This window comes from Miscanthus floridulus, chromosome 2 (assembly GCF_019320115.1).
Source record: "Miscanthus floridulus cultivar M001 chromosome 2, ASM1932011v1, whole genome shotgun sequence".
Lineage (NCBI taxonomy): Eukaryota > Viridiplantae > Streptophyta > Magnoliopsida > Poales > Poaceae > Miscanthus > Miscanthus floridulus.
Window position 1 is genome coordinate 115,142,679 of NC_089581.1, and position 25,645 is coordinate 115,168,323.

Genomic DNA, 25,645 nt, shown 5'->3' on the forward strand with positions numbered 1-25,645 from the left:
CGGTAGACAAACTCTCGAAAAATAGTTCAAGAAGGACTAATAAAACTGAGATTCTTAGTTTTGTTGCGCTTGGATATGATCCAAACGTTTTTGCTCCTTGTTTGAACATCAAGCTGCTTTGTTGACTCGAGAAAGTACTCGCTAGTAGATTCCTACGCGGGAGCCTAGCACGCTGTAAGCATTCCACGGTATGTCTCAACGACTCAACGAAAGTCCTTCAGTGCGCAGGGAGAACTCAAATTCGAATCTCGCCATCGTCAACAGTCACTCAAAGCACAAACCGAAAGCAAAAAGAAGAGCATCGGATCACGGCTTTCAATGCAACACACCACAGACATCTAGCTGTGGCCATCTCTTTGATTCGTTGCCCGCCAAGAAAGCCTGCGGCACATGGAGTACACACCTCGTCCTCTGAACGACGACGATCTCCTCTATACAAAGCCGCGGCAGCAGGCACGACCCGTCCATGCGCCGCGCAACCGCAACAACTGCAACGTCGCCACGTACAGCAGCTTCCTACAGTAACAATGCCGGCGGCGGCGGCGATGCGGAGGGACATCACGTACAGCGGGCGCGCGCGGCGGGTGGCCGTGCTCCGCTGCCTCGTGGCCGCGCTGGTGGTCACCATCCTCCTCGCGGGGCTGGCCGCGCTCATTTTCTGGCTCGTGGTCCGGCCGAAGCCCATCGACTACACCGTCACCGGCGCCGTGGTGCGCCACTTCAACGTGACGCCGCCGCCCGACGCCACGGCCAACGCGACGTTCTACCTCACGCTCGCCGCCGACAACCCGAACCGGCGCGTGTCGATCCTGTACGAGTGGGTGGAGTTCCGCGTGCTGTACGGCGAGGCGGCGCAGCTGGCGGTCGAGGACGCGCCGGCGCCGTTCCGGCAGCCGCACCGCAACGAGACGCGGCTGGAGGTGCGCGCCGTGGCGCGGTCGGTGCCCGTCGGGGAGCAGACCGCGCGGGAGCTGCGGCACGACCTCGCGGCGGGGCAGGTGGGCGTCGACGTCCGGATGCGCGCGCGCGTCCAGTTCAAGGTCGCCGGCGTCAGGAGCAGGCGCTACGACCTGCAGGCGTTCTGCTCGCCCGTCGTCATCGGCCTCGCGCCGTCGTCTGCAAGGTCGTTCGAGAGCGTGCCGTGCGACGTCGCCATCTCTTGAGGGCCGAGGCAGTAGGCAATACAACATGCATACGCATGCATGGCCCGCGTGCCACTCGGATCGATGGGATCACTACCTGAGTGCCTGAGTGTGGTGTGCTGCAAAAATCTACTCTGCTAGCCTGGCCTGGGTCAATGTGCATGGTTTGTTAGGCATAGATGTTTTACTTGGTATACGCCTACCTATATATGACGTGTCTTTGTAAATCAACCTAGCTCTGCATGCCTCCTTCTCTCGTTTCAAAATTGGCTAGTGTGTGAGCTTTTTGGCGTGTTTGATATATACTATCATCAATCATGCTTGCTGCCTCTGTGAGTGCCATCCCCATTTGGGAGATCAGAGTTGCTAGTAGCACCTCTTGTTCAGTATCTTATCCCAAACAATTCACACTTTTTTTTCGTTTATATACATATATGTTCATGTCAAATTACATTGTTAAACTTGCATTGGCACTCCTCCATGTCAAATTACATTGTTAAACTGATGGCTTTCGACACTTTTGGTGGTGTAGCCATTGTCCATGCCCTTGATTGCAGCTATGTTGTTCCTTCAAGTGCGGCTTTCAATGGACCCCCTTCAATCAACTTTATTGCTTTGCCACTTTGGAGTTTTCTGTGGTAAAGGAGGAGGAAAAGAGAGCAGTCCATCACCACTTGCAACTAACTATAGTGCCGTGGCCCGTGGTGGCAATTTAGCAAAAACTAGTTGCCTCTCTTCATCCAGAAGAATACCCGGCATGCGGCCGTCTTGCTACAGATCCACAGCATTGCACATTGCTGGAATATCCTCAACCTAAAGGTATCTTCAGCTTCTAGAATTTTTGGAGCTGAACTGGAGCTTAGAGTGCACCGATGGCGCTTAGGTGAGCCATATTTCACTTCCATTATATATGTTGAAACACTTCATTTTGGCCTATAAACTCTTGGGCCTAATGTGTGGAGTTGGGAATTGAAACCGGCCAAACAGAGCCTTATTACACATCTAACTTCGTACACTACACTAATAAACAATAACCTATTGCAAATTTAGGCGATGCTGCTGCTAGTATACTTATTTGACGTACGTGTTCAGTGCGGCAACTTTCTTCTTAAGACATGATCGCTGAAATTTAATATCTCGGCTCCTCCTCTGAATACCTCTCTATAGCAGTAGTGTACTGGTCACAAACGCGCATGATGCACTTGGCATATGCAGTGCGACAAGATGGCCAGGGACCAAGCTGCTTGTAGCTAGCGAAAGAGATGGAGTTGGACCTGTAGGTACCAGTCTCTGATCTTGTCTGTCTGCCTGTCCTGGCGTGCGTGATCCACAAGCACGATGGCGCCCGGTCACAATTTACGTATCAATAATTTTAATTTAATTTAAAGAAAGTAGGTGTAATATTTCTATCTCTAAATAAATTTATTAAAAACTAAATTTAAATATATATCCAATAATATTAATTATGTATTATAAATATTAATGATTTTTAATATATATTTAGTCAAAACTATTTCTTGGAAAACGAAAACAACGAACGTTTAGGGGCGGACGGAGTAGACGGTAGGCAATGCGTTCTGGCGCACGCAGCACTAGGGGAGCGGGATTTAACAAAACTAGCTGGCTACCTCCTTGTTGCTATGGCGTGTGTCAGCACTAGCGTTCTGGCGCACGCAGCACTCCTATGCTCTCGAAATGGGCCAACCAACATTGGACGCCTATGAGTAGGCCGTATCTGGCCCGCTCGGGAGTTGAAAGCCGAAACAGGCCTCACCACCATCTCTCCCTTGTTGTGTGCTTGCTGTAACATCATAGCCCCGACAGCCGTCGTGCATCAGTAAAAAAACTCCATCGGGAGTGGATGGAAACGCTGCTGAGTACTGCAACCTCTAGAATTATCCTTAATGGTCAAAAAGGGTCACCAATCAAGCATCTCAGAGGTGTACGCCAGGGTGACTCTTTGTCCCCAATGCTCTTCATCATAGCTATGGACGTGCTACGACGGCTGTTCCAAAAAGCGGACGCTGATGGGGTAATGAGGAAGATGAAGCCGCCTGAAATCAAGTTTCAGTGCAGCCTATACGCCGATGATGTCATTCTATTCATCCGTCCACACGTCCAGGAGGCAAGGGCTGTTAAGCACATCTTCGGCGAAGCCTCAGGCCTGGAAACTAACTTGGCAAAGTGCTCCATCTCGCCGATCTATGGTGGGGAAGATTCACTAGAGGAAATTGTGTCCATTCTAGACTGTCAAGTGCAGCAGTTTCCCATCAGGTATCTCGGCCTCCCACTGAGCACAAAGCAAATACCTAAGTCCCACTTTCAATCGGTCGTCGAGGGCGTGGCGAGGAAGATGCCACCATGTCACGGCAACTTGATGGCTAGAAGCGGAAGACTCATGTGGATTAAATCGGTGCTGCGTGCGGTACCGATCTACGCGATGATAGCGGAGAATCTGCCGCCATGGGCGACAAAGGAGATTGACACCATATGCAAGAGATTTTTCTGGACGGGAACAGATGCCTCAGTCCAAGGAAAATGCATGGTGGCTTGGCCGACCGTCTGTAGGCCGACGGAGTTGGGGGGCTAGGGGTCAGCGACTTAAAGCTCGCCGGTTTTGCATTGCAGGCACGGTGGCTGTGGCTCCAGAAGACTGATCAGGATAGGGCGTGGAGTCAGCTGCCGATCAAGACATCGCCTGAAGTCCTGGCGCTCTTCAAGGCCTCCACTTACACGCTGATTGGTGATGGGCGTCGGCACTGTTCTGGGAAGATAAGAGGATACACGGTGAATCCGTCCCAGACATTGCTCCATGCTTATGTCAGTTCGTGCCTCCGAGAACGCGCAGAAGACAGACCGTGCAACAGGGTCTGCTCAACAGGTCCTGGGTGCAGTCGATCTCTGGAGAAGTATCAATGCAAGCTATCCATGAGTACCTGGCACTGTGGGATACGCTGCAAGACATACAGCTCAATGATCAACCAGACCAAACCATTTGGCGTTGGGCCAACGATGGAGCTTACTCGACGAAATCTGCCTACTACATGCTGCATGCAACATCCACTCCGTTCTTGGGTCACAAACTCATTTGGAAAACCTAGGCTCCACTACAGATCAAAATCTTTCTTTGGCCGAACTTCAGACGACACCACTGGACCTGAGATAGGAGAGCTAGACACGGGCTAGAAGCAAGGGAGATGTGCTACCTCTGCGACCAAGGGCGTGAAACCATTGATCATATCCTGGCCGAGTGCCCCTTCACCAGAGTGGTCTAGTTCCACATTCTCCAAGCCTTGTAACGCCTACTACCACAACCAGCCGCAGCTACAACACTGCGATGGTGGCGATGGCTGTGAGCGGCATACAATGGTGTCCGGCACCGAGGCATTGACTCCCTATTTGCACTAGTCTGATGGACCATCTAGAAGGAACGAAACGCCAGGTGCTTCAGGGAGGCACCCTCATCGGTGAACGAGGTGCTGCAGCTAGTCAAGGCCGAGGCCGATCGGTGGATTGAGGCCGGCGCACGGGGGCTTGAAACGTTGGCTCGCCTGTAGCTGGGATGGTCACCCTTGAATGTTGTTGGTTTCAGAATGTAGAGCTTGCAAAACACTAACAAAGCCATGGAACGGCACTTGTATTGCTCAAACTCTTTCTACCTAATACAATGATACGCATCACTTGTGCGTATTCGAGAAAAAAAACTCCATCTAGAGAGGAGAGGTCGGGAGAGCCAAAAGAGGGAGGGAGAGCAAGTGGATAAACTCCCAAGTCACATCGTCAAACGTTTTGCTTGCCGCAGTCACCGGTCAGGCGGCAGTAGATAGACCGATTGACGTTTGACGTCGAGCACGACGCCTCGCTTCCACGGGTCAGTCAGTCACGGCGCCATCGCCATACATGTGCGCTCCACGCTCATCGTGCACGCGATCAACTACATGCTGGCCACACGCCGTTGCGCCCCCACACCCCCAGCACGCCCAAGCAAGCACGTCTCTGTTGTTTCAGGGGCCTTTGGGTAGATGGATTTTGTAGCCATGTAGTATGCCTTTAGGTTATTGTGTTGTTATTTACATTTGTAGCATGTTTAAGGAGATGGTTATTATACTAGTAGGATTTAACATTATGGAAAATTTAGTTTCACACCATCCAAAGATCACGAGATCCAAAAAATACCACTCAAATATCATGGCCACGTAAAATACCACTGAAGAAACCATCTGTTACCCGAATCTACCGTTCTATCACGGTATAAACTAACGACGTGAGTCAGTCGTTGCTCCTCACTTCTTCCAACGTGAGCACCAGTGGAAATCACATCCCCTTCATCTTCCTCAGCTCCGGCGTAGGTGGATCCCCTTCCTCTTTGTGGCAAGCTAGAGCAGCAAGGGTAAGTAAGGTCCAAGAATGGCTCTAGGAGGTTCTCGGCATCCTCTGCTCATCTTGCTGCCATTGCTGCTAGTGCTAGGAATGGTGCCCGAGTCCAAATAGCTACAATCGTCGTAGACATGGTCGCTACTCTAGATCCAGCACCTGCTCAACTACCCATCGGTGCTCCGCACTTGGGCCAATAGTAGTTACAGCACCGACTTCTGCTACGGTGGGGACTACAAAACTGCCTCTGCCTTCGTCGATTGCTACAGCAACAGCATGACGCAGCTCCACATCATGGGGCCTAGCACCGACGTGCCTCCGCTGCCCAAGATTTCCAGCATTGATGCCTCCAGAACAACTCACTGCAAGGTGCGCTGCTGGAGTCCGTCGGGGACATGGGGTCGCTGCGGTCGCTGGTGCTTGCGCGCAACAACCTCTCTGGACCTGAGCGCAGCTCAGACCGAAGGTGGCTAGCATCGTGATGAGCAACAACCGCCTTGTTCTGCCAGAACCAGGTGCTGGCCGTGGGCATCGTGCTCATCTAGGCGTGTGGCGGCAGCAAGGCCAAGGCCAGGCCTGTGGCCAGCGTCGTCACCGCCACAGCGCTAGTCGGCATGGCCGTCTTCCTAGAATCATGGAAGGCGGCCGTGAGGCATGCCATGGCTAGGCCACCCCAGCGGCTGGTGCCTGGTGGAGCACGTGTCATCCATCAGTGCGTACCCATCATAGTTCTTCACCGACACGCGCTACATCTTGCCAGCGGTGAGGTGTCAGGGACCAGATACTGGGGTACCTAAAGAGGAGGAGCTAATAACCATCAAACGTTGATGCATCTGAACAAACAAAAGCGTGACTACATCTCTTGCCCAAACGATGAGGGTTAACTCCATCTCGTCCGACCCCCAAAGGTTGGCTCTCGCCCGATGTCTGAGGGCTGGCTCCGCCTCGCCCAATATCTGAGGGTAGACTCCGCCTCGCCAGATGTCCGAGGGATCACTCCGCCTCGCCTGATGTCTGATGCTAGACTCTGCCTCACCCAACATTCAAGGGCTGGCTCCACCTCATTCGACGTCCGAGGGCTGGCTCCGCCTCGCCCGATGTCTGAGGGCAAGCTTCGCCTCGCCTGACTGCGTGCGTAGATAAGGCGGGGCACTCAAGTCAATTATAATACCGAGGACCATACCATGCACGCTTGTAGGAAAGTACCATTAGGATATGACAAGACGGGCGCTTTAAGCCTTTCCAGGCATGTTAGAGCCCGACCAGTGTTGTGGGCGTTGATATTTGTCTTATAGTGTTGCGGGCGTCGCCATTTGCCCTCGGGCGTGGATCCTGATGGAAGAATACGACAACCACTACGGTCCAGGAGGAGACTCACATCCTCTAAAGTGACGGACGTGTGGTCACTGCGACATTTGCTCCCTGTAGGGTCGCGGATCAATACCCTGGTCCATCGCGCCGTCCACCGGGGCAGGATGGGATGTGACCACTTGTTGATGAAGCCAGAGCACGGCATCATCATCAGATAGATGCCTAGCATGGAGCTATCCCTGGCGCCATCTGCCGTGACACTAGGACTCGCTCAGACAAAAAGGAAGACCCGGCACCTTCGAAGAACCTTATTTACCTCTGGTTTTTCTTTCTTTCTCCCATCTATAATCCCTGCTTCTTCTTGGTCTATAAACAGGAAGGAAGGACACCCCACTAAGGGGACAAAAAAATAGAACACACCACGCATCACATAACACACAACTAAGCAGCAACAAAGCTCTTAGCGTCCTATCAACCTTTCCATCAGAGACTTAGGACATGTCCCTCTCTCACCCGTTTGTAGCCCCTACTACGAACCTTTCAATGCTAATAACACAAGCAGCAGCCGCAAACTGGATGTAGGGACATTCTGTCCAAACTAGTATAAACCTTGTGTCTTTTAGCACATCATCTGGGTCCAACACGCAATAATACAAATTTACTCATTGGTGTTTACTTGAAACACCGACAGTTGGCGTGCTAGGTAGGGGACCATTGCGCCTTCCAACATTAACATCAGCCCATGGATGGCTAGCTATGGAATCAGCTAGGTCCTAGGTGCACACGTGTGCTTTGGTGACCTGGACTTCATCGTCACGGTGGGAGCAGAGTTGGCATTGGCTCACGCCGCCATCCAACCTCTCCCCTCCATTGGCCTCAACTACGATAGGCTTGAGTGCTAGCTCGGTGTCTCCTTAGGACCCCAGTCATCTAGGGAGGACCCACGCTGCCTCACCCTCTCTCCAGAATACCCCACATGAAGCACCCTGATAGTGCTTCCATTTGGTCTCCTCAACGCCACGGCGACCGTTAGGCACCTTGTGGCATAGCGCATGATCCCATCCCCCATGAACAACAAGTTTGTGGGGGTGATCGAACATATCATGGAATCTTTCCACGACCTCCTGGCAGAGGAGCCAGGGTCGCCCTCTAGCTCTGACTCCAGCAGGGGAAGCCATCACCCCTCTTGTGAATGCTTCATGACGTGTACGCCCTAGGAACACGTCAAAAGCGTCCATAAGGGGGAGGCTACTCCAACAAACAACCTCAATGACGAGGCCAAGAGGGAGACAGCAGCCCCACCACACATGCCGGTGGAGCAGCTGAAAGCCCAATACCAAGAGATCGAGGAAGCGCGACTCTAGCTCGAGTAGGAATACGCAGAGCTCGACCAGGAGATAGAGCATAGTGGAGACGGTGGGCGCGCATGCGCCATGGCCTGTGACATGAACTGGAAGATCATCGTAGATGATGAAGCCCTCCCTCGCTTCACCCGGGCAAGCCAGAACATCATCGTCGTGGCGGCCTTGCTCCATGGCCTTCTAGAGGCCGCGATGCCCAAGGATCGTTAGGCCCACCACGAGATTCACACGTTGCTCGAACATGTGGCAGTGCAGTAGGCCAAGAGCTTGTCTCAGCGACACGAGCTCAACGCCAGCTAGTGCACACTCTTAGAACGCCTCGGTACGGATGCGTTGATCCACCAAGAACCACAAGGAAGTAGGCAGCACACCGCGGTCCTAGTGCGTCAGTGTCTCAGCCGTAACCATGATGCACACAACACCCTCGATGCCCGCAGACGTGCCTATGATGACCCAAGAGAGGGAGCTAGATGCGGCTATCACCCTTATCATGGTGGACGCTACGACAGCGGCGAGGACCGAAGCCCGAGCCCTGGCCTACTGGGGCCTCAGGCCTTTGGTTGACACATCCTCAACGCTGCCTTTCTGCCAAGGTACCGGCCACCAACCAACATCCCAAAGTACTCTGGTTAGACAAACCTCGGACTATGGCTCGAGGATTATCGGTTTGCCTACCAAGCTAGTGGTGTGGATAATGACGATTTCATTATCCACAACCTTCCACTGTTCTTAGATGATTCAGCATGAACATAGTTGGAACACTAGCCATTCAATAGGATCTAGAGTTGGACGGACCTGAAGAAGATCTTCATGGGGAACTTCTAGGGCACATACAAGCACCCTAGGAACCCATGGGACCTCAAAAACTGACGACAAAAAGTCAGTGAGACCCTCCATGGGTACATCCGATGTTTCTCCTAGCAGTGCAATGAGCTACCCAATGTTGCCGATGCCGACGTTATAGGGGCTTTCCTATCTAGGACCACCTGCGAGTCTCTAGTTCACAAGCTAGGACACAAGGGCCCACAAACCACCAAGGAACTCCTTGACATCGCCACTAGCCACGCCTCGGGCGAAGAAGTGGTCGGAGCAATGTTTGATTGTCTCAATGGCAAGGCGAGGTGAGACGAGGATGTCAATGAAGGTTCATCCAATCGTTCCGCCAAAAAGAAGAACAAGAAGCAATAGCACGAGGGCTCGCTCGTGGCCGCCACTGAGCGTAGGGGTGGTCGAAAGCCCACGGAGGGCACTCTAAACAAATTCAAAAAACTGCTTGAGGGGCTATGCCCAAACCATGCCTTCTCGGTCAAGCATCTATACAAGGACTGTAGCCTAATGAGGCAGTTCTTGTCTGGAGGCTCCAACAAAGGGGAGCACAGAAAGGACCCTAACCCCACCGTAGATGACTCCGAGGAGAAAGACAGCGGCTTTCCAACACTGGATGGCTGCCTCATGATCTTCAAAGGATTAGAAGCCTACGACTCCAAGCGCCGCCAGAAGATCGCGCATCACAAGGTCTATGCGACCGAACCGGCCACACCTACCTTCCTCCGATGGTTAGAGTCTGCTATAACCTTTGATCGGACCGACCACCCGGAGAACGTCCCACAGCCAAGGAGGTACCCACTCATGGTCGACCCAATCGTCGGCACGAAGCGGCTCACCAAAGTACTAATGTATGGAGGCAGTGGCCTCAACATCATGTAAGCCGAGTCGCTCGACGCTATGGGCATTGGCCGAGCGTGCATCCAGCCAACCGGAGTGCCCTTTCATGGTATTGTGCCTGGAAAGCTAGCCATGCCACTCGGGCAAATAGATCTACCCATCACCTTTAGGGGGCGTCCAACTATAGGACGGAGACCCTAAATTTTGAAGTGGTTGGGCTCCACGGAACTTACCACACCATCCTAGGATAACCATGCTACGTGAAGTTCATGGTTGTCCCCAACTACACCTACCTTAAGCTAAAGATGTCGGGCCCAGGCAGGGTCATCACCATCAGCACCTCCTTTCAGCATTCATACGAATGTGAAATCGAGTGCTGCGATCACGCCGCTACGATCGTAGCTTCCGGAGAGCTCACGAACATCAAAATAGAGGTCACCGGAGAAGCACCCAACCCCAAAAGGTCGATCGGGTCCTTCAAGCCAGCAGAAGGCTCTAAGGAAGTCCTCATAGTCCCCGAAAGCCCTAATGGAAAAATGGTGTGCATTGGTACCATGCTCTCCTCCGAATAGGAAAGCATGCTCGTCGGCTTCCTCCATGCCAACAGAGACATCTTCGTGTGGAAGCCCTCGGACATGCCAGGCATTCCAAGGGAAGTCGACGAGCACACCTTGAAGATCCACCTAGGCTCCAAGCTGGTGAAACAACACTAGCGTCTCTTCGACGAGGGGAACATAGGACCATCGGTGAGGAGATCACAAAGCTTTTGGTGGTTGGATTCATCAAAGAAGTATACCATCTAGAGTGGTTAGCCAACCCCGTTCTTGTATAAAAGAAGAGTGGAAAATGGAGGATGTGTGTTGATTATATGGGTATGAACAAAGTGTGCCCAAAGGATCTGTTTCCTTTGCCGCGCATAGACCAAATAGTTGACTGTACCTCAGGGTGTGAAACCCTCTGCTTTCTTGATGCGTACTTCGGGTACCATCAAATCACGATGAAAGAGTCCGACTAGCTCGTGACATCTTTCATCACCCCTTTGGATTGTTTTGCTATGTCTCAATGCCATTCAGTCTAAAGAACACTGGGGCTACATACCAGCGTTGTATGCTCAAGTGTTTCGGAGACCTCATCGGTGGACCGTTGAGGCCTACATTGATGACATCATGGTCAAGTCCAAAAGGGCTGACCATCTCGTTGTCGATCTTGAGCAGACCTTTGCAAAACTCCAAGCGAACAGCATCAAACTCAATTCCAAGAAGTGTGTTTTTGGGGTCCCGAGGGGCATGCTACTTGGTTTCATCATCTTTGAGCATGGCATCGAGGTCAACCCGGAGAAGATCTCGGCTATCACAAGGATCGGTCCGATTCAGAATATAAAGGGGGTGTAGTGAGTTATAGGGTGCCTCACCGCACTCAGACACTTCATCTCATGCCTTGGTGAACGAGGTCTCCCCCTTTATCGACTTCTGAAGAAGGCCAATCACTTCGAATGGTCATCCGACGCCTAGGAAGCACTTAACATGGTTAAACAGCTCCTGACAAAGGCCTCGATCCTGGTTCCTCCCACCGAGGGAGAACCCCTTCTGCTCTACATCATGGACACCACCCAAGTAGTCATTGCCACCTTGGTAGTGGAGTGGGAAGAAGAGGGGCATGATCTCAAAGTACAATGCCCTGTGTACTTCATCAGCAAGGTCCTATCTGACTTGAAGACCCGTTACCCCAAAATCTAGAAGCTTCTGTACGCTATCCTCATCATCAGGAGGAAGCTACGCCACTACTTCGAGTCACATCTAGTAATAGTCATGACATCCTTCCCCCTTGGCGAGGTCATCCAAAACTACGATGCCATGAGGAGAACTGCAAAATGGGCACTCGAGCTAATGGGTCAGGGCATTGCGTATGCGTCCCGGGCAACCATCAAATCCTAGGTGTTGGCTGATTTCATCATGGAATGGACTGAGGTCCAAATGCCACCAGCGGTCGCCAATCAAGAGTGAAGGGACCATGACGCCTAAGAGGGGGGTGAATTAGGCAACTTAAAAATCTAACTCCAAAACTCTGGCCTCTTTTTCTAACTCTAGCAAAACCTATGCAATAGATGAACTATCTAAATGTGCAACTACGGTTTTGCTAGTGAGTTGCTATCTCTACCGCAAAACAAGTAATGTAAACAATGTAAATGCGGAAGCTAAAGAGCAAGGTAGAGATATGCAAACTCCCATCATCGACTCCGGTATTTTTACCGAGGTATCGAGAAGCGTGCAAGCTTCCCCCTAGTCCTCGTTGGAGCCCCTCGCAAGGAATCCCTCGCAAGGGCCAAGCTCCCGGTCGGGTAACTCCGTGGATAGCCTTGAGCCTTCCCCACGAGCAAGTGGGTCTCCGACATGTCTTCCGGCAAGGCTCTCCCGGATGCTCCCCGCCGTCTTCACTATCAAGCTTCCGGTCGAAATGCCGCGGGCCTTGTTCCCTCCGGTACATGGTGGCAGCCACACTACAAACATGGTTGGTGTGATCTCGCAAGACTTCAAGCCCCTCCAATGTACAACAATGGTGCTCGCAAGCACCGAGTGGTAAGAGGTATGCAAACCTCACTAAACACTAGGCCTAAACCTAAAGCAAGCGCATAAGCGGTGGTCTAATCAACCTAAGCACTTCGCAAAGCACCTACGCTAATCACCTGATGAATCACTAAGCACTATGCAAGTGGAGATCACTAAAATGGTGTATCAACACCCTTGGTATGTTTCCTCAGCTCCACACTACTCAAATGGCCGGTTGGGGGTTGTATTTATAAGCCCCACTGAGAAAGTAGCCGTTGGGGTTGGATTCCTATGAAACTGCTACTGACCGGACGCTGAATCGTCCTGACCAGACGCGTCCGATTGTCCTGACCATTGAGCTGGCAAAATACTAATCGGACGCTGACCAGCGTCCGGTCGCCTGCCACCGGACGCGTTCGGTCATAGATTTGCTGCTCTGGAACCTTATTGTAATCGATCGGACGCTGTTGTCCTACGTCCGGTCGATTGCCGCCAGCATCCGGTCCAGTGTCCGGTCGCCTATCTACCGAGCCACTTGCCCAGCATCCGATCGCAGCATCCGATTGCTTGTCCAGCATCCGGTCCTGCATCCAGTCACCACAATGAGCTCATTTCTTCGTGATCTTGCATACGGCTTGGTTCCAATCTTCATGCTTGGACTTTGCTTGATCTCTTGGGTCTTCTCTTGTACTCCTAAGGTCTTGCTTGAGGTGTTGATCATTGGATCATGACATCACCTTCGTCCAAGTTACGTCTTGCACCCTATTGAGCTACAAAACAAACACTTGCAAATTCATTAGTCCAATTTGGTTGTGTTGGTCATCAAGCACCAAAATCCAAAGTAAATGGGCCAAGGGTCCATTTTCCTTACAAAGAGTACTAGACCATGTACTTCTATGGATCACTTATGAAGAAGGGCGCCGGCATAGGGCTGGTCTTCATGTCACCCCTCGAGATATGCATGAGGTACATGGTCTGTCTCCATTTCCCCTCCTCCAACAATGTAGCCGAGTATGAGGCGCTCATCAATGGCTTACGCATTGCTGTCGAATTGGGCATCCAATGTCTCAACGTTCGAGGGGATTCCTAGCTAGTCATCGACCAAGTCATGAAGGAGTCAAGTTGCCATGACGCTAAGATGGCCACGTGCTACCGAGAAGTCCACTAGTTAGAGGACAAGTTCAATGGCCTCAAACTCAATCACATCCCGAGGCGTCTCAACGAGGCAGCTGATGCGCTTGTGAAAGCTACATCCGGTCGAGAGCCGATGCCAATGGGCATCTTTGCCAGTGACCAGCACAAGCCCTTGGTTCACTATGAGGAGTCAGAACAGGGCAATGATGGTCCATCCAATCCTGGCCCAAGGGCTGAACAACCGTCAGCCACATCCAACTCTAAAGTCATGGAGCTCAAAGAAGATCCAGCAACAGAGCCCGACCCTTTGGTCGACTGGAGAACTCTCTACCTCGACTACCTCCTCCATGACACACTGCCAACAGGCAAGATAGAGGCCTGATGGCTCGCTCGTCATGCCAAGTCCTTTGTTCCTGTGGAGGGCGAACTCTACAAGCGAGGCCACATCGGGATCCTACAGCGCTGCATCCCCTTTGAATAGGGGAAGTGTTTGCTGAGCAATATCCATGGTGGGGTCTATGGTCACCATGTCGTGCCTAGAACCCTAGTTAGAAATATGTTCTGACAGGGCTTCTACTGGCCTACCACGATAGCCGATGCCAAGAAAATCGTACGCACCTATGAAGGGTGCCAGTACTATGCTTGACAAACTCACCTACTAGCCCAAGCACTCTAGACGATCCCCATCACCTAGTCGTTCATGGTCTAGGGACTTGATCTAGTTGGACCACTCAAAATGGTGCCCGAGGGCTACATCCACTTGCTTGTCACCATTGACAAGTTTACAAAATAGATAGAAGCTCAGCCAATCTCCGTGATCAAATCCGAGCAGGCCATGCTATTCTTCCTCGACATCATCCATCACTTCGGAGTCCCAAACTCCATCATCATGGACAATGGCACATAGTTCACTAGGAAGAAGTTCCTCTGATTTTGCGATGAACATCACATCCGCGTCGACTGGGCCTCCGTAGCACACCCCCAAATGAATGGGCAGGTGGAACGCGCGAACGACATGGTCCTGCAAGGCCTCAAACCCAGGATCTTCAACCAGTTAAACAAATTCGGCGCACGCTAGGTCGCCAAACTTCCTTCGGTACCCTAGAGCCTGAGGACAACCCCTAGTCGAGCCACCGGCTACATGTCCTTCTTCATGATCTACGGTTCTAAGGTCATCCTCCCAACCAACCTCGACTATGGAGCACCAAGGATTAGGGCATATGATGAACAAGGAGTAGAGGCATCCCATGAGGATTCCATGGACGAAGCTCACGACGTCACCCTCCTCTGCTTAGCCAAGTACCAATAGGCATTGCGATGGTACCATGGCCGATGAGTGCGGGGTTGGGCCTTCAACATCAGGGACCTAGTCCTTCGCCTCGTCCAGAGCAACAAGGACCGCCACAAGCTCTCCCCGCCGTGGGAGAGACCGTACATCATCACGGAGGTACTCTGACCAGGCGCCTACAAACTAAAAACCATCAACGGTGAGGTCTTCATCAATGCCTAGAACATCGAGCAGCTACATCGCTTTTACCCCTAATAAATGCACAATTTTTACTTATTAGTTTCATTATCAAAACTCCCTGATCCTTCATGACATCTGATCCCAGCAAACACTAGGAAGTCGGGCCTCACTTGGGAGCTGATATAAGTACATTTATCCTACAAAAATTCTCTATGCCTGCCCTCTGTACGTTAAGTCCTAGGAGCTGGGTTTTCGGGAACAACCTCTGTGTAAAACCAGGCGGACTGCGAGAAACCTACGCCCCAGCGGCTACGGCACCTTTGCTCACTAGCATGATCAGTGCTAACTCACCCGCACTCCTAGCCTTTATGACATCAACTATGGGAAGGGTCGGAATACACTAAAACCTCTTTTACGAAAAGAGGGAGAAGAGCTAGAAAACTATTTGCTATAATGAAAAGCTCGTCCATTTTTACGCAAATTCGACACTGGGCTTATTTACCTAACTAAATTCTTACACGAAATGTCCTCATCCCCTATTTCTATAGGGAAATCTTGTCTCAACAGGTAACATGAGTTGATCGTATGGCTTGACCACTAATGAGAAATGGATAAGGAGCAAGCAGGGTCACGCTCATATCAGGGGGAGGCTTTCCGAACCCACCACACTTACCATCGAGGTAAAACCAGTGCCTAGGTTGATCAGATGGCTCAAGACCGCTGCCAAAAGATAAGCATTCTCACTTGCTTACTTTATGTATTAATTTCATTATCAAGCTTCTGACCCCAGCGATGGCAAAGGGTTGGGAATTGTGCGGGAGCTGGCGAGGGTGTCTATTCGCTAGACATTCTCTTTGCCCGGACCCTCCTTATGTTTAAAAAAACTGGAGGCACGGTGTATGGGTGCAAACTTTGAGTAGGCCTGGTTGGACCGCTAGGACCCTATGCCCCAGCGGCTATAGCATTTTGGTCCACCAGCACGATCAGAGTCCTTGTCTCCACACTTCAAACCTTAACCTCCACCGTATCAGCAAGGACTTGGAGAGGCCTACCTACAGAATCTCCATCAAGGAGAGGCTATCAATCAAATGGCTCGGGCCGCTGCCAAATGATAGATACAAAGGAATGGGAGTCTCATGCAGTGTACGCCAGACGTCGGACCCAAACCCGGCACAGACATATCCGGTAAAGAGCTCCCAGAACCTGTCACTCGTGCCATTGAGGTAACATTATTGACCCCTATTTTTTCTTAAACTATGATCATTTATACATTCATCTATTCAATCATCTCGTACATCCAAGCGTTGCATGTGCGATTGCCGCATCACAATACTTTGTGTCGCGTCACGAAGTTGTAGATGTCTTATTCAATATGAATGGCGATCGACTGAGGTTCGAAGGCTGGCCCATGAAGGGCTCGAGGCCACCTTGTGTCAAACAGAGCTAGGGGAGAAAAAACTGAGATGAGCCCCAACAACCTTGCCTGACCCTGCTCAGAAGCGGATAGGGATATCTTGACCCTTCTCATTTGATTCTAACCCCGAGCCAAACCCATAGAATCTCCAATCGAGGAGAGGCCAATGGGCCACCTGAGCCTATCGAACGGCTCAGGCATCTACCGGGTGGTGGGTTAAGAAGTAGTGGAATGCCACATGAGGGCTCTGTCGACCCCGTCAATGGATGACGGACCCGGATTCCACTCGAACATACCTGTTAGCGAGCTTAGTGGGTGCGACACTTGAGCCATTGAGGCAAGAGTCGTTAGCTCAGCCCCTCTGGTTACAAAAACTAAGGACGGGGTGACGCATGAAACATGGCCGACCCCTTTTTGAACCCCACAAGGCTCAGGGGCTCAAGCCGCCCGATCCTAGATCGAGAGACTGAGGTTCAAAGGCCACCCATGAAGGGCCCGAGGCCACCTCATGTCAAATAGATCTAGGAGACAAACGTAGATGAGCCCCAGCGGCCTTCGCCCATCCCACCTAGAAGTGGACAAGGTCATCTCAACCTTCTCGTTCGACCCAAACCTCCATTGAAGGGGAATCTATTGGAAGGTGAGTTAAGGAGCAACAGGATGCCCCCCGAGGGCTTTGCCAACCCCATTACAAGCGATGAAACCGAATTCCATTCGAACATGCCCGTCAGCGAGCTCATCGAGCACGTCACCCGAACTGTCAAGGCAAATGACGTTAACTCAACCCTTCCTATTGTGAAAACTATGGATGGGGTGATAGTCATGAAAAATGAGCCGACCCTTGACCAAATCCCCGCCACGCATAGGGGATCAAGGAAGGTTGGGCTTACAAGGAGACCTAATGCATGGTCGTAGAATGATAGCTAAGATCCTAAGGAGCGGGTACGTGCAAATACAAGAGATGCATTCTCCTAAGTTTTGCTATCCTTCCCTCGATGTTCAGTGACATCCAACCCTAGCAGCGGCAAAGGGGTCGGACCTCATTCAGGGGATGATGAAGGTATAAGTACACCTTTTCTAAAAATAGTCACTGCATCAGACCTCTTCCTCACGTTAAGCCTAGCGGCAAAGTTTGCGGAAATGAATAAACTAAGCATGCCTGGTAGAACTGCAAAAAAACTATGCCTCGACGGCTATGGTATCTTTCCTCACCAGCGTGATTCGAAGTTTTTTCCTCTTACGCCTCGAGCCCTATGGTCTTAACAAACGGAGGGGTCAAAATACGTGAGCCTTTCTTTTGCACACAAAAAGGGAAGAAAAATAAGTTCAATCAAACAAATAAAAAAACAAAGTTACGAAATTGTTTTCATGGTATATAAGGATCGGCACTTGTTCACAGGTTACAAGAACGCTTATCTAGCCTATTTGACTAACTACCCCCTTCGGGGGAGAACTATATCTTCAACTTTGCTTGCCAGGTCTTGCACAAGAGGAGCCACTGCCGCTTCTATCTCATCTAGCTCGGAGGCTTTGTAGCCAAGCGTGAAGTCAAGGCTCATTGTCTCCAAGTCGATGCTTTCATCGTAATGCGAGCGGGCGATGGCGAAGGCTTGGGTGATCTTAGAGCAAAGAGCTTCCCTCTTGAGCTGATGCACCCGTGCCATGATGTCTACGGCACGGGCCACAATCGAGTTGGTCCCCTCTGGCCGCACCACCTCCAAGTCATCGCAAACCACTCCGAGGGCAGCTCATAGGAGATCGTGCTCGTCGCTCTCCGCCTGAAGGATCCTCCATGCCTTGGTGAGCTCCGTGGCTAGTCCAGTGGAGACACTCTCAGCCTCTAGCCTCTGGGTTGTCATGGTTTCGAGCTTAGCTTCGAGGGATGACCCTATGATGTGCCTCATCACGCTCTTGAATGGCCTGGTCGCGCTCCCTGCGGACTATGCCATGCTCTGAGCGGAGCCTCTCCGTGGTCTGACATAGCTCATCATGCTCCCTACGTAGCCAGGCAACCGCCTCGACATCTAGGTTCACCCTCTGCTATAGGGCCAGGACCTCTCCTCGGCTCCTAGCTTGAGCTCCCACTCCTTCTCCACCTCAGCCAGGAGGTCGAGGATCTACTGGTGGGCCTTGGCGCCCCTCTAGAGCAGCTTGTCCCACTCCTTCTAAACTCTAGTGGCCTCCTCCTTGTCCTACCATGCCCTCGCTGACAGATCCTAGAATGCCTTCTCAGCATCCTCCGCATCCCGACAAGCCTCGGCCTCCCGCTGTCAGAGACTAGCCGCCTCCTCGGCTAGGGGAGTCAGCTCGGCCACCCTCTGTTAGGCGACAACGAGCTGGGCGCTCACATCCCCACGTAGTTGGGTCTCTTCGGTGATGTGGTCCCACTTCTCCTTCTGCTCATGAAGGAACTAGGACTTCTCCCGGCTATGAGCGATAAGGGACTAAAACAAGATCAGTGTCAAAACACAAAAATACATAAAGAAAGAAGAAAGCAAGAGGAAAGGTTAAGTGGATATCCGACCAGTAGGGACGACGACATCGCGTAGGATGCCCTTGGCCTAGTTCAGGACTTCTAGCATGGTCGGGATCCCTTCATTGAGACTCTCTTGCTCTATGCTCTCGGTGGCATAATCGAGCGAGAAGAGTATCGATGTTGGGTCTTTCAGATCCATCCACTGGAGCAGTGACTCACCCCATGTGGGCGAGCGGCTGCCTCTTGACATCAGGGCCAAGGGTGACCCCCCGCTGGTCCTCTCCACCACCGCCACGATGCCTAGGGACCTTTTGGCCGTGTCTCCCACCGTCCTAGGCCACCGGTGGCACGGATCGCGCCGCTTCCTTGGGCACCACCACGGCTATCCCCGGCTATGCCTGGCTTATCATAGTCGAGGCCACCACCGCGCCCACCACAGACGGTGCCACAAAGTGCAAGTGGCAGCTCCATCTGCTCTGACGTAGGTAGCAGAATCACCTCCATCGCTGATTGCTCAACAACCATCGAGGGCGCTCCTTCAGCCCCGGTGTCCATTTAACCCACCAAGGGCATGGGTGCCACCACGGGCGGTGCCTAACCGAGCGATGAGGCAATAACCGACAACCCTTGCCTCGCTTGAATGGCGACGCTCCTTCTTGGGCGTCAGCACCAAAGAGGTGCCCCATCTGACCCTCTCCCGATGCTGCAAGAAAAGAAAAGGCATAAATCATGCTAAAAACAGAGAAAACAGAGGAGTTAAAGACTTACATGGCGCTCTTGGATGTTGGATACGTTTAGGGGACAAACCCCTAAGTCCCTGCTCCACCTCCTCGGTACGAGGACGTTTTGAGCCCGCCCCCTGCTCTCGGGCCGAGGGGCTCGCCTCCCTTGCATCTGGGGGCACAGCGGCAGAGCCACTCCCCTTCCTCGGCACCTTGGGCGCGGCAGCAGATCCACCCAACCATGCCGGCTCTTGGAGCATGGTGGTGGATCCGCCCACCCCTGCTGGCTCTTGAGGCACGGCAGCAGGGCTGAACCCCTCTACTAGCACCTTGGGCATAGTGGTAGATCTACCCGTCCCTGATGGCTTTGAGGCTGGGCTAACGGTTTGGCCTACCTCCTCCGTCCTCATGGCCACACCTTCCCTTGCGTGGAACAGGTGAAGGGTCGATATGGCGGACTAGAGGGGGGGTGAATAGTCTTTTCTAAAATTAATCGCGTCGACTAACCGATATAAATGCGGAATTAAAACAATCGGTCTAGCCAAGACTATACCCCACTATATATGTTCACTAGCACCTTGCAAAGATAACAATTATGCAACAAAGGTGCCGGGCTAGCTAGAGCTCTCCTAAACAATTCTAGGAGCAAGGTTACACAAACCTATATCACTAGTACTTTAAGCAACAAGGGAGCTCCTACACATGCTAGTAAGCAAAAGCACAAAACTAACTAAGCTCACTAGCAATGCTCAATAACAAGGCGACCAATGCCAAATTAGAGAGCGCAATTACTTAGCTACACAAACTAAGTAATGTGACTAACAAGGTTACACAAACCAAATTAGCCACGCAAGGGAGCTACTTCTATGCTACACAAGCATGAAGGTAACTAGCAAGCTACACAAGCTAACTAATTACAAAAGCAACAACACAAGCTTAATGTATATGAAAGTAAACGCAAGCTTGTGTAACAGGGATGCAAACCAACGGGAAGAACAAGGTTGACACGATGATTTTTCTCCCGAGGTTCACGTGTTTGCCAACACGCTAGTCCCCGTTGTGTCGACCGCTCACTTGGTGGTTCGGCGGCTAATTAGCATCACCCGCTAAGCCCGCACGTCGGGCGCCGCAAGAACCTACCCCTTGAGTGAGGGTAGCTCAATGACACGCTTTACTAGAGTTGCTCTTCGTGGCTCCCATGGGGCGAGCACAATGCCCCTCACAAGCACTTCTTCGGAGCGCCGCACAAGCTTCTTGCGCGCTTCGACGGAGACCACCACCAAGCCGTCTAGGAGGTGGCAACCTCTAAGAGTAACAAGCACCACCGGCTTGCAACCTGATCACCTAGTGCCACTCGATGCAACCTCATGATGCAATCGCACTAGAATCGCTCACTCACACAATCGAATGATCACTATCAAGTATATGTGTGATGGAGGGCTCCCAACCACTCTCAAGCATGGACACAAAGTCCCCTTAGGTGCTTAGCACCAGCCATGGCCGAAGGCCACTTCTATTTATAGCCCCAAGGGCTAAACTAGCCGTTACCCCTTCACTGGGCAACGGTCGGGCCGACCGGACGCTCCGGTCGTGTTGACCGGACGCTGGACCTCAGCGTCCAGTTGCTCACAGATGACCACATGTCCTGGTTCCAACAGTCACTTGACCTGATCGGACGCAGTAGCTTCAACTGACCGGACGCTGAACCCCCAGCGTCCGGTCGTTTCTAGTAAGCTCCCGAGCATGACCGGACGCGTCCGGTCGAACGTGATCGGACGCAGCCAGCGTCCGGTCACACTCCAGCTTCTACGTCATCGTACGTCAGCCTAACCGGACGCAGCCTGCCAACATCCGGTGCTTTCAGACCTAGCATCTGGTCAGTTGACCGACGTTAGCATCTTCGTGACCAACTCGTTTTCACTTCTAACTTCTTCACCCTTGCTCCAATGAGCTACCCACCAAGAATTTGCATCCGGCGCAATAGAAAATAGGCCTTCCATTTTCCCGAAAGTGCCGAATCTCGCCTCACAAGCTTGGCGGGAGGGAGAGAGGGACCCAAACCCATCTCACCCCTACAAACACCACCTCCTTTGTAAATGTGCCAACACCATCAAGTGTACACCACCATGTGTATGTGTGTTAGCATTTTCACAATCATTTCCCAAAGGATGTTAGCCACTCAACTTGCCACGCCACTCGATCCTAGCGACAATGCAAAGTTAGATCACTCAAGTGGCACTAGATGACTGATATGCAAACAAGTTTGCCCCTCTTGATAGTACGGCCATCTATCCTAAACCTGGTCATAAACTTCTCTACACACCTATGACCAGTGAAATGAAATGCCCTAGGTTATACCTTTGCCTTGCGCATTCCATTCCATCTCCTCCAATGTCGATGCAACACATGCACTAACATGATCAACAATGATATGATCCACTTCATATCATCATGTGATCATATTGGTTCATCGATCTTGACTTCACTTGCTCTTCACCATTGCCATCGTCCATCGGTGCCAAGTCTTGCTCAAGCTTCACCACCACGCGGTCCATCACTCCAAAGCCTTCGACTTGCCCTTCACGCTTACAACCGATCTATCAAGCCAAGTCTTGTCTTGATCTTCTCCACCTTGATCACATGACTTCAATGTCATGTCTCATGTGCATTTAAGCTCCTTCATCATCACATGTGTGAGCTTTGCAATATCTCCAAGCCATTTTCACCTTCATGGCATATGTTGCTCACACACATGTACCTATGGATTAATCACCTGTGTATCTCACATAAACACAATTAGTCCACCTAAGTTGTCACTCAATTACCAAAACCAAACAAGGACCTTTCAACAGGAAGGGTTCTTGCATGGATAAGTGGGTACCTATCAGTGTATCCTCACTCTCTAGGTCATCACACTAGGTGTTGGCAACTACCTCATCATCTTCCTCATCATCATCGTCGTCACTGTCTGTGTCCTCCTCATGCTCCCGTGCACGTAGCTTCTGCTGCTTCTTCCTCCTCTCGTCCTCCTTCGCCTTCTGCTGCCACTCGGCTGTGGCGTGGTTGGCTGCCGTCATGGCCGGGTCCTTTGGCAGCGAAGTTGGAAGGTCCATAAGGACGAGTTTCTTCGGCTGGTCCCCCTATCTCAATATCAGCGTCAAGAGGTCAGGAGTTCAATTAAAAAGGAGGCACAAGGAAAGAAAACTTACGAAGACAATGTACTCTGGTTTCGACCGCATTGGGGGATGCCCCAGCACTGGATATACAAAATCAAGGACAGCACCGGTGTCATCCCGCAGAGGCTCCATCACCTCCTTGATGCGTTGCGCCACTTCGGAGGGGGAGAGGGCTCCCTCGGTGAGCGCCGTTCTGTCAAGTGATGCCCTAGGTGCCATCATGTGGAGGGGAAGCGCGCATCTCATCAGCGGTGCCACCCTCCGCGCATGGTAGGCATCGATGATCCTCGACCCCTTCATGCCCATCTCCTTCAGAATTCAGACAGCGATGAGATGGTCCTGGATTTTCTTCTTATCTTTCTCCGAGACTCCCCACCTCCTCCAAGATTTTGGGACCTCTTCAATGAGGCGCCTGGTGAACTCTGGCAAGGGGGTGGCTACGTCATTCTTGACGTAGAACCAATGTGAATGCCACCCCTTGTTGGAGGTCGACAGACGCATCAACGGATACTCGTTGACGTGGTTGTTGCGAAGCTGGATGCCAGCACATCCCATCGGCACGTTCAACTCCTACTTCTTCTCTCGCTTCTTTAGGAGAGTGATGGCAAAGAAGTACTGCCATAGGTCAAAGTAATGCCGTAATGTGCTGGATTCTATTGGGATTAAGGTGTTGTAGCTCCACCTTATAGTAATGCAGCAACCTCCAAAGGAACTTGTGGGTGGGGGTGGCGAATCCCCGCTCATGGAAGTGAGCGAAGGACGCGATGTAGCCATCGGGTGGCGGTCCGCGCATAGAGAAGACCGCAGCGGATGAGGCCCTCTAGGCGTTGAAGGGGGATATTGGATCTGCACCATGGCTCCATTGAATGATTGGGTGGGTGGATGCGAACTTGATGGTGGCTAAGATGCGGATGCGGGGAGCTTGGGTGATTGGCGGTGGAGGTTGCAGATGTGAAGGCAAGGAGGCAAAGTATGAAACCCTGGGGTTGAACCCTTTGGTTTTATAGGGGCGATGGATGCGAGGAAGGCAACCGTCTGCCTAGATCTCCACGCCTACCATGATCCACCACCATGTCACATCACGGGATATGCGCCCATAATCCCTATCCTTTCCTTCTGAAGATGTGCCTGACGTTTCGCCTCCGTTGATGGACTAGGACTCTTTGCCAGCAAAGGGGATACGGGTCAAAAAGTGTTTTGTCTGGCTAGCCTAGGCTCAGGAGTTCGAGGGCTGGCCCATCAACTGTTGTGGCAGCCGTCCTAAGGCACCCTTACGATAAAGGATGGGCCCACAAGCGGCCAAAACTCAGACGCATGAGCTTCACAGGAGTCTCGGTCCACGATTGAGTCTCAACCAGGCTGACCCTAGACGGATCCCCACGAATGGGATACCAGGGCCCCATTTAAGCTATCTGACTAACAAACCATCAAATCTCACAGCCATACCCACGAAGGGTCCGAATCACCCCCAGGCGATTCTATCTGAATCACCCGAGGGCTCAGGGGCTACACCTGATGGGTGCGCTCGCGCGCACCCTCTGGCAAGTTGAATCAGCCCCCAGTTGATTCTATCGGAATCACCCGAGGGCTCAGGGGCTACACCTGTCGGGTGCCTCGCGCGCACCCTCTGGCAAGTCAAGTCACCCCCTAGGCAATTCTATCTGAATCACCCAGGGGCTTGGGGGCTACTATCAGGGACCAAATACTAGGATACCCAAAGAGGAGGAGCTAATAACCATCAAATGTTGATGCTTTTGAACAAACAAAAGTGCGACTACACCTCTTGCCCAAACGACAGAGGGTTAACTCCATCTTGTTTGACCCTCAAAGGTTGGCTCCGCCTTGCCTGACCCCTGAGGGTTGGCTCCGCCTTGCCCGACATCCGAGGGCTGGCTCTACCTCGCCCGACGTCTGAGGGTGGCTCCACTTTGCCCGACGTCTAAGGGTAGACTCCGCCTCACCCGATGTCCAAGGGATGACTCTGCCACACCCGACGTCTGAGGCAAGACTCTGCCTCGCCCAACGTCCGAGGGTTGGCTCTGCCTCGCTCGATGTCCGGGGGCTGGCTCCGCCTCACCTGACCCCTAGGGGCTGGCTCGACCTCATCCGACGTCTGAGGGCTGGCTCTGCCTCGCTCGACATCTGAGGATAGGCTCCGCCTCGCTCGACGACTGCGCACTGCTCCTTCATAACTACGAGTGCAGATAAGGTGGAGCACTCAAGTCAACCGCAATACTGAGGACCATACCCTGCACGCTTGCAGGAAATTACCGTCAGAATATGACAAGACGGGTGCTTTAAGCCCTTCCAGGCATGTCAGAGCCTGAACAGTATTGTGGGCACCGACATTTCTCTTACAGTGTTGTGGGTGCCACCATTTGCCCTTGGGCGCAGATCCTGACGGAAGAATACAACAACCACTACGGTTCAGGAGGAGACTCACATCCTCTACAATGACGGACGTGCGGTCACTGCGCCGTCCGCTCCTCATAGGGTCGCGGATCAATACCCTGGTCCGTCGCGTGCGCTCGTCGGGGTGGGATGGGACGTGACCACTTGCTGATCAAGCCAGAGCACGGCATCATCAGCGGACAGACGCCCAGCATGGAGCTATCCCTAGCGCCGTCTGCCGTGACAGCAGGACTCGCTCCGAGGAAAAGGAAGACCCGACACCTTCGAAGGATTTTCTTTGCCTCTAGTTTTTCTTCTTTCTCCTATCTGTAATCTCTGCTTTTTTTTGTCTATAAAAGGAAAGGCAGGGCACCCCACTAAGGGGACAGAAAAATAGAACACACAACGCATCACATAACACACAGCTGAGCAGCAACAAAGCTCTTAGCGTCCTTTCAACCTTTC

General features: G+C 52.1%; 1 protein-coding gene across 1 annotated transcript; it reads left to right on the forward strand.

Annotated features, from left to right (window-relative positions):
• The first annotated feature begins 295 nt into the window (after nt 1-295).
• LOC136539409 (uncharacterized protein At1g08160-like) lies at nt 296-1,467 on the forward strand. The gene has a single exon (XM_066531365.1). It carries the CDS (start codon nt 528-530, stop codon nt 1,161-1,163), a length of 636 nt encoding a protein of 211 aa, XP_066387462.1. The 5' UTR covers nt 296-527; the 3' UTR covers nt 1,164-1,467.
• The last annotated feature ends 24,178 nt before the right edge of the window (nt 1,468-25,645 follow it).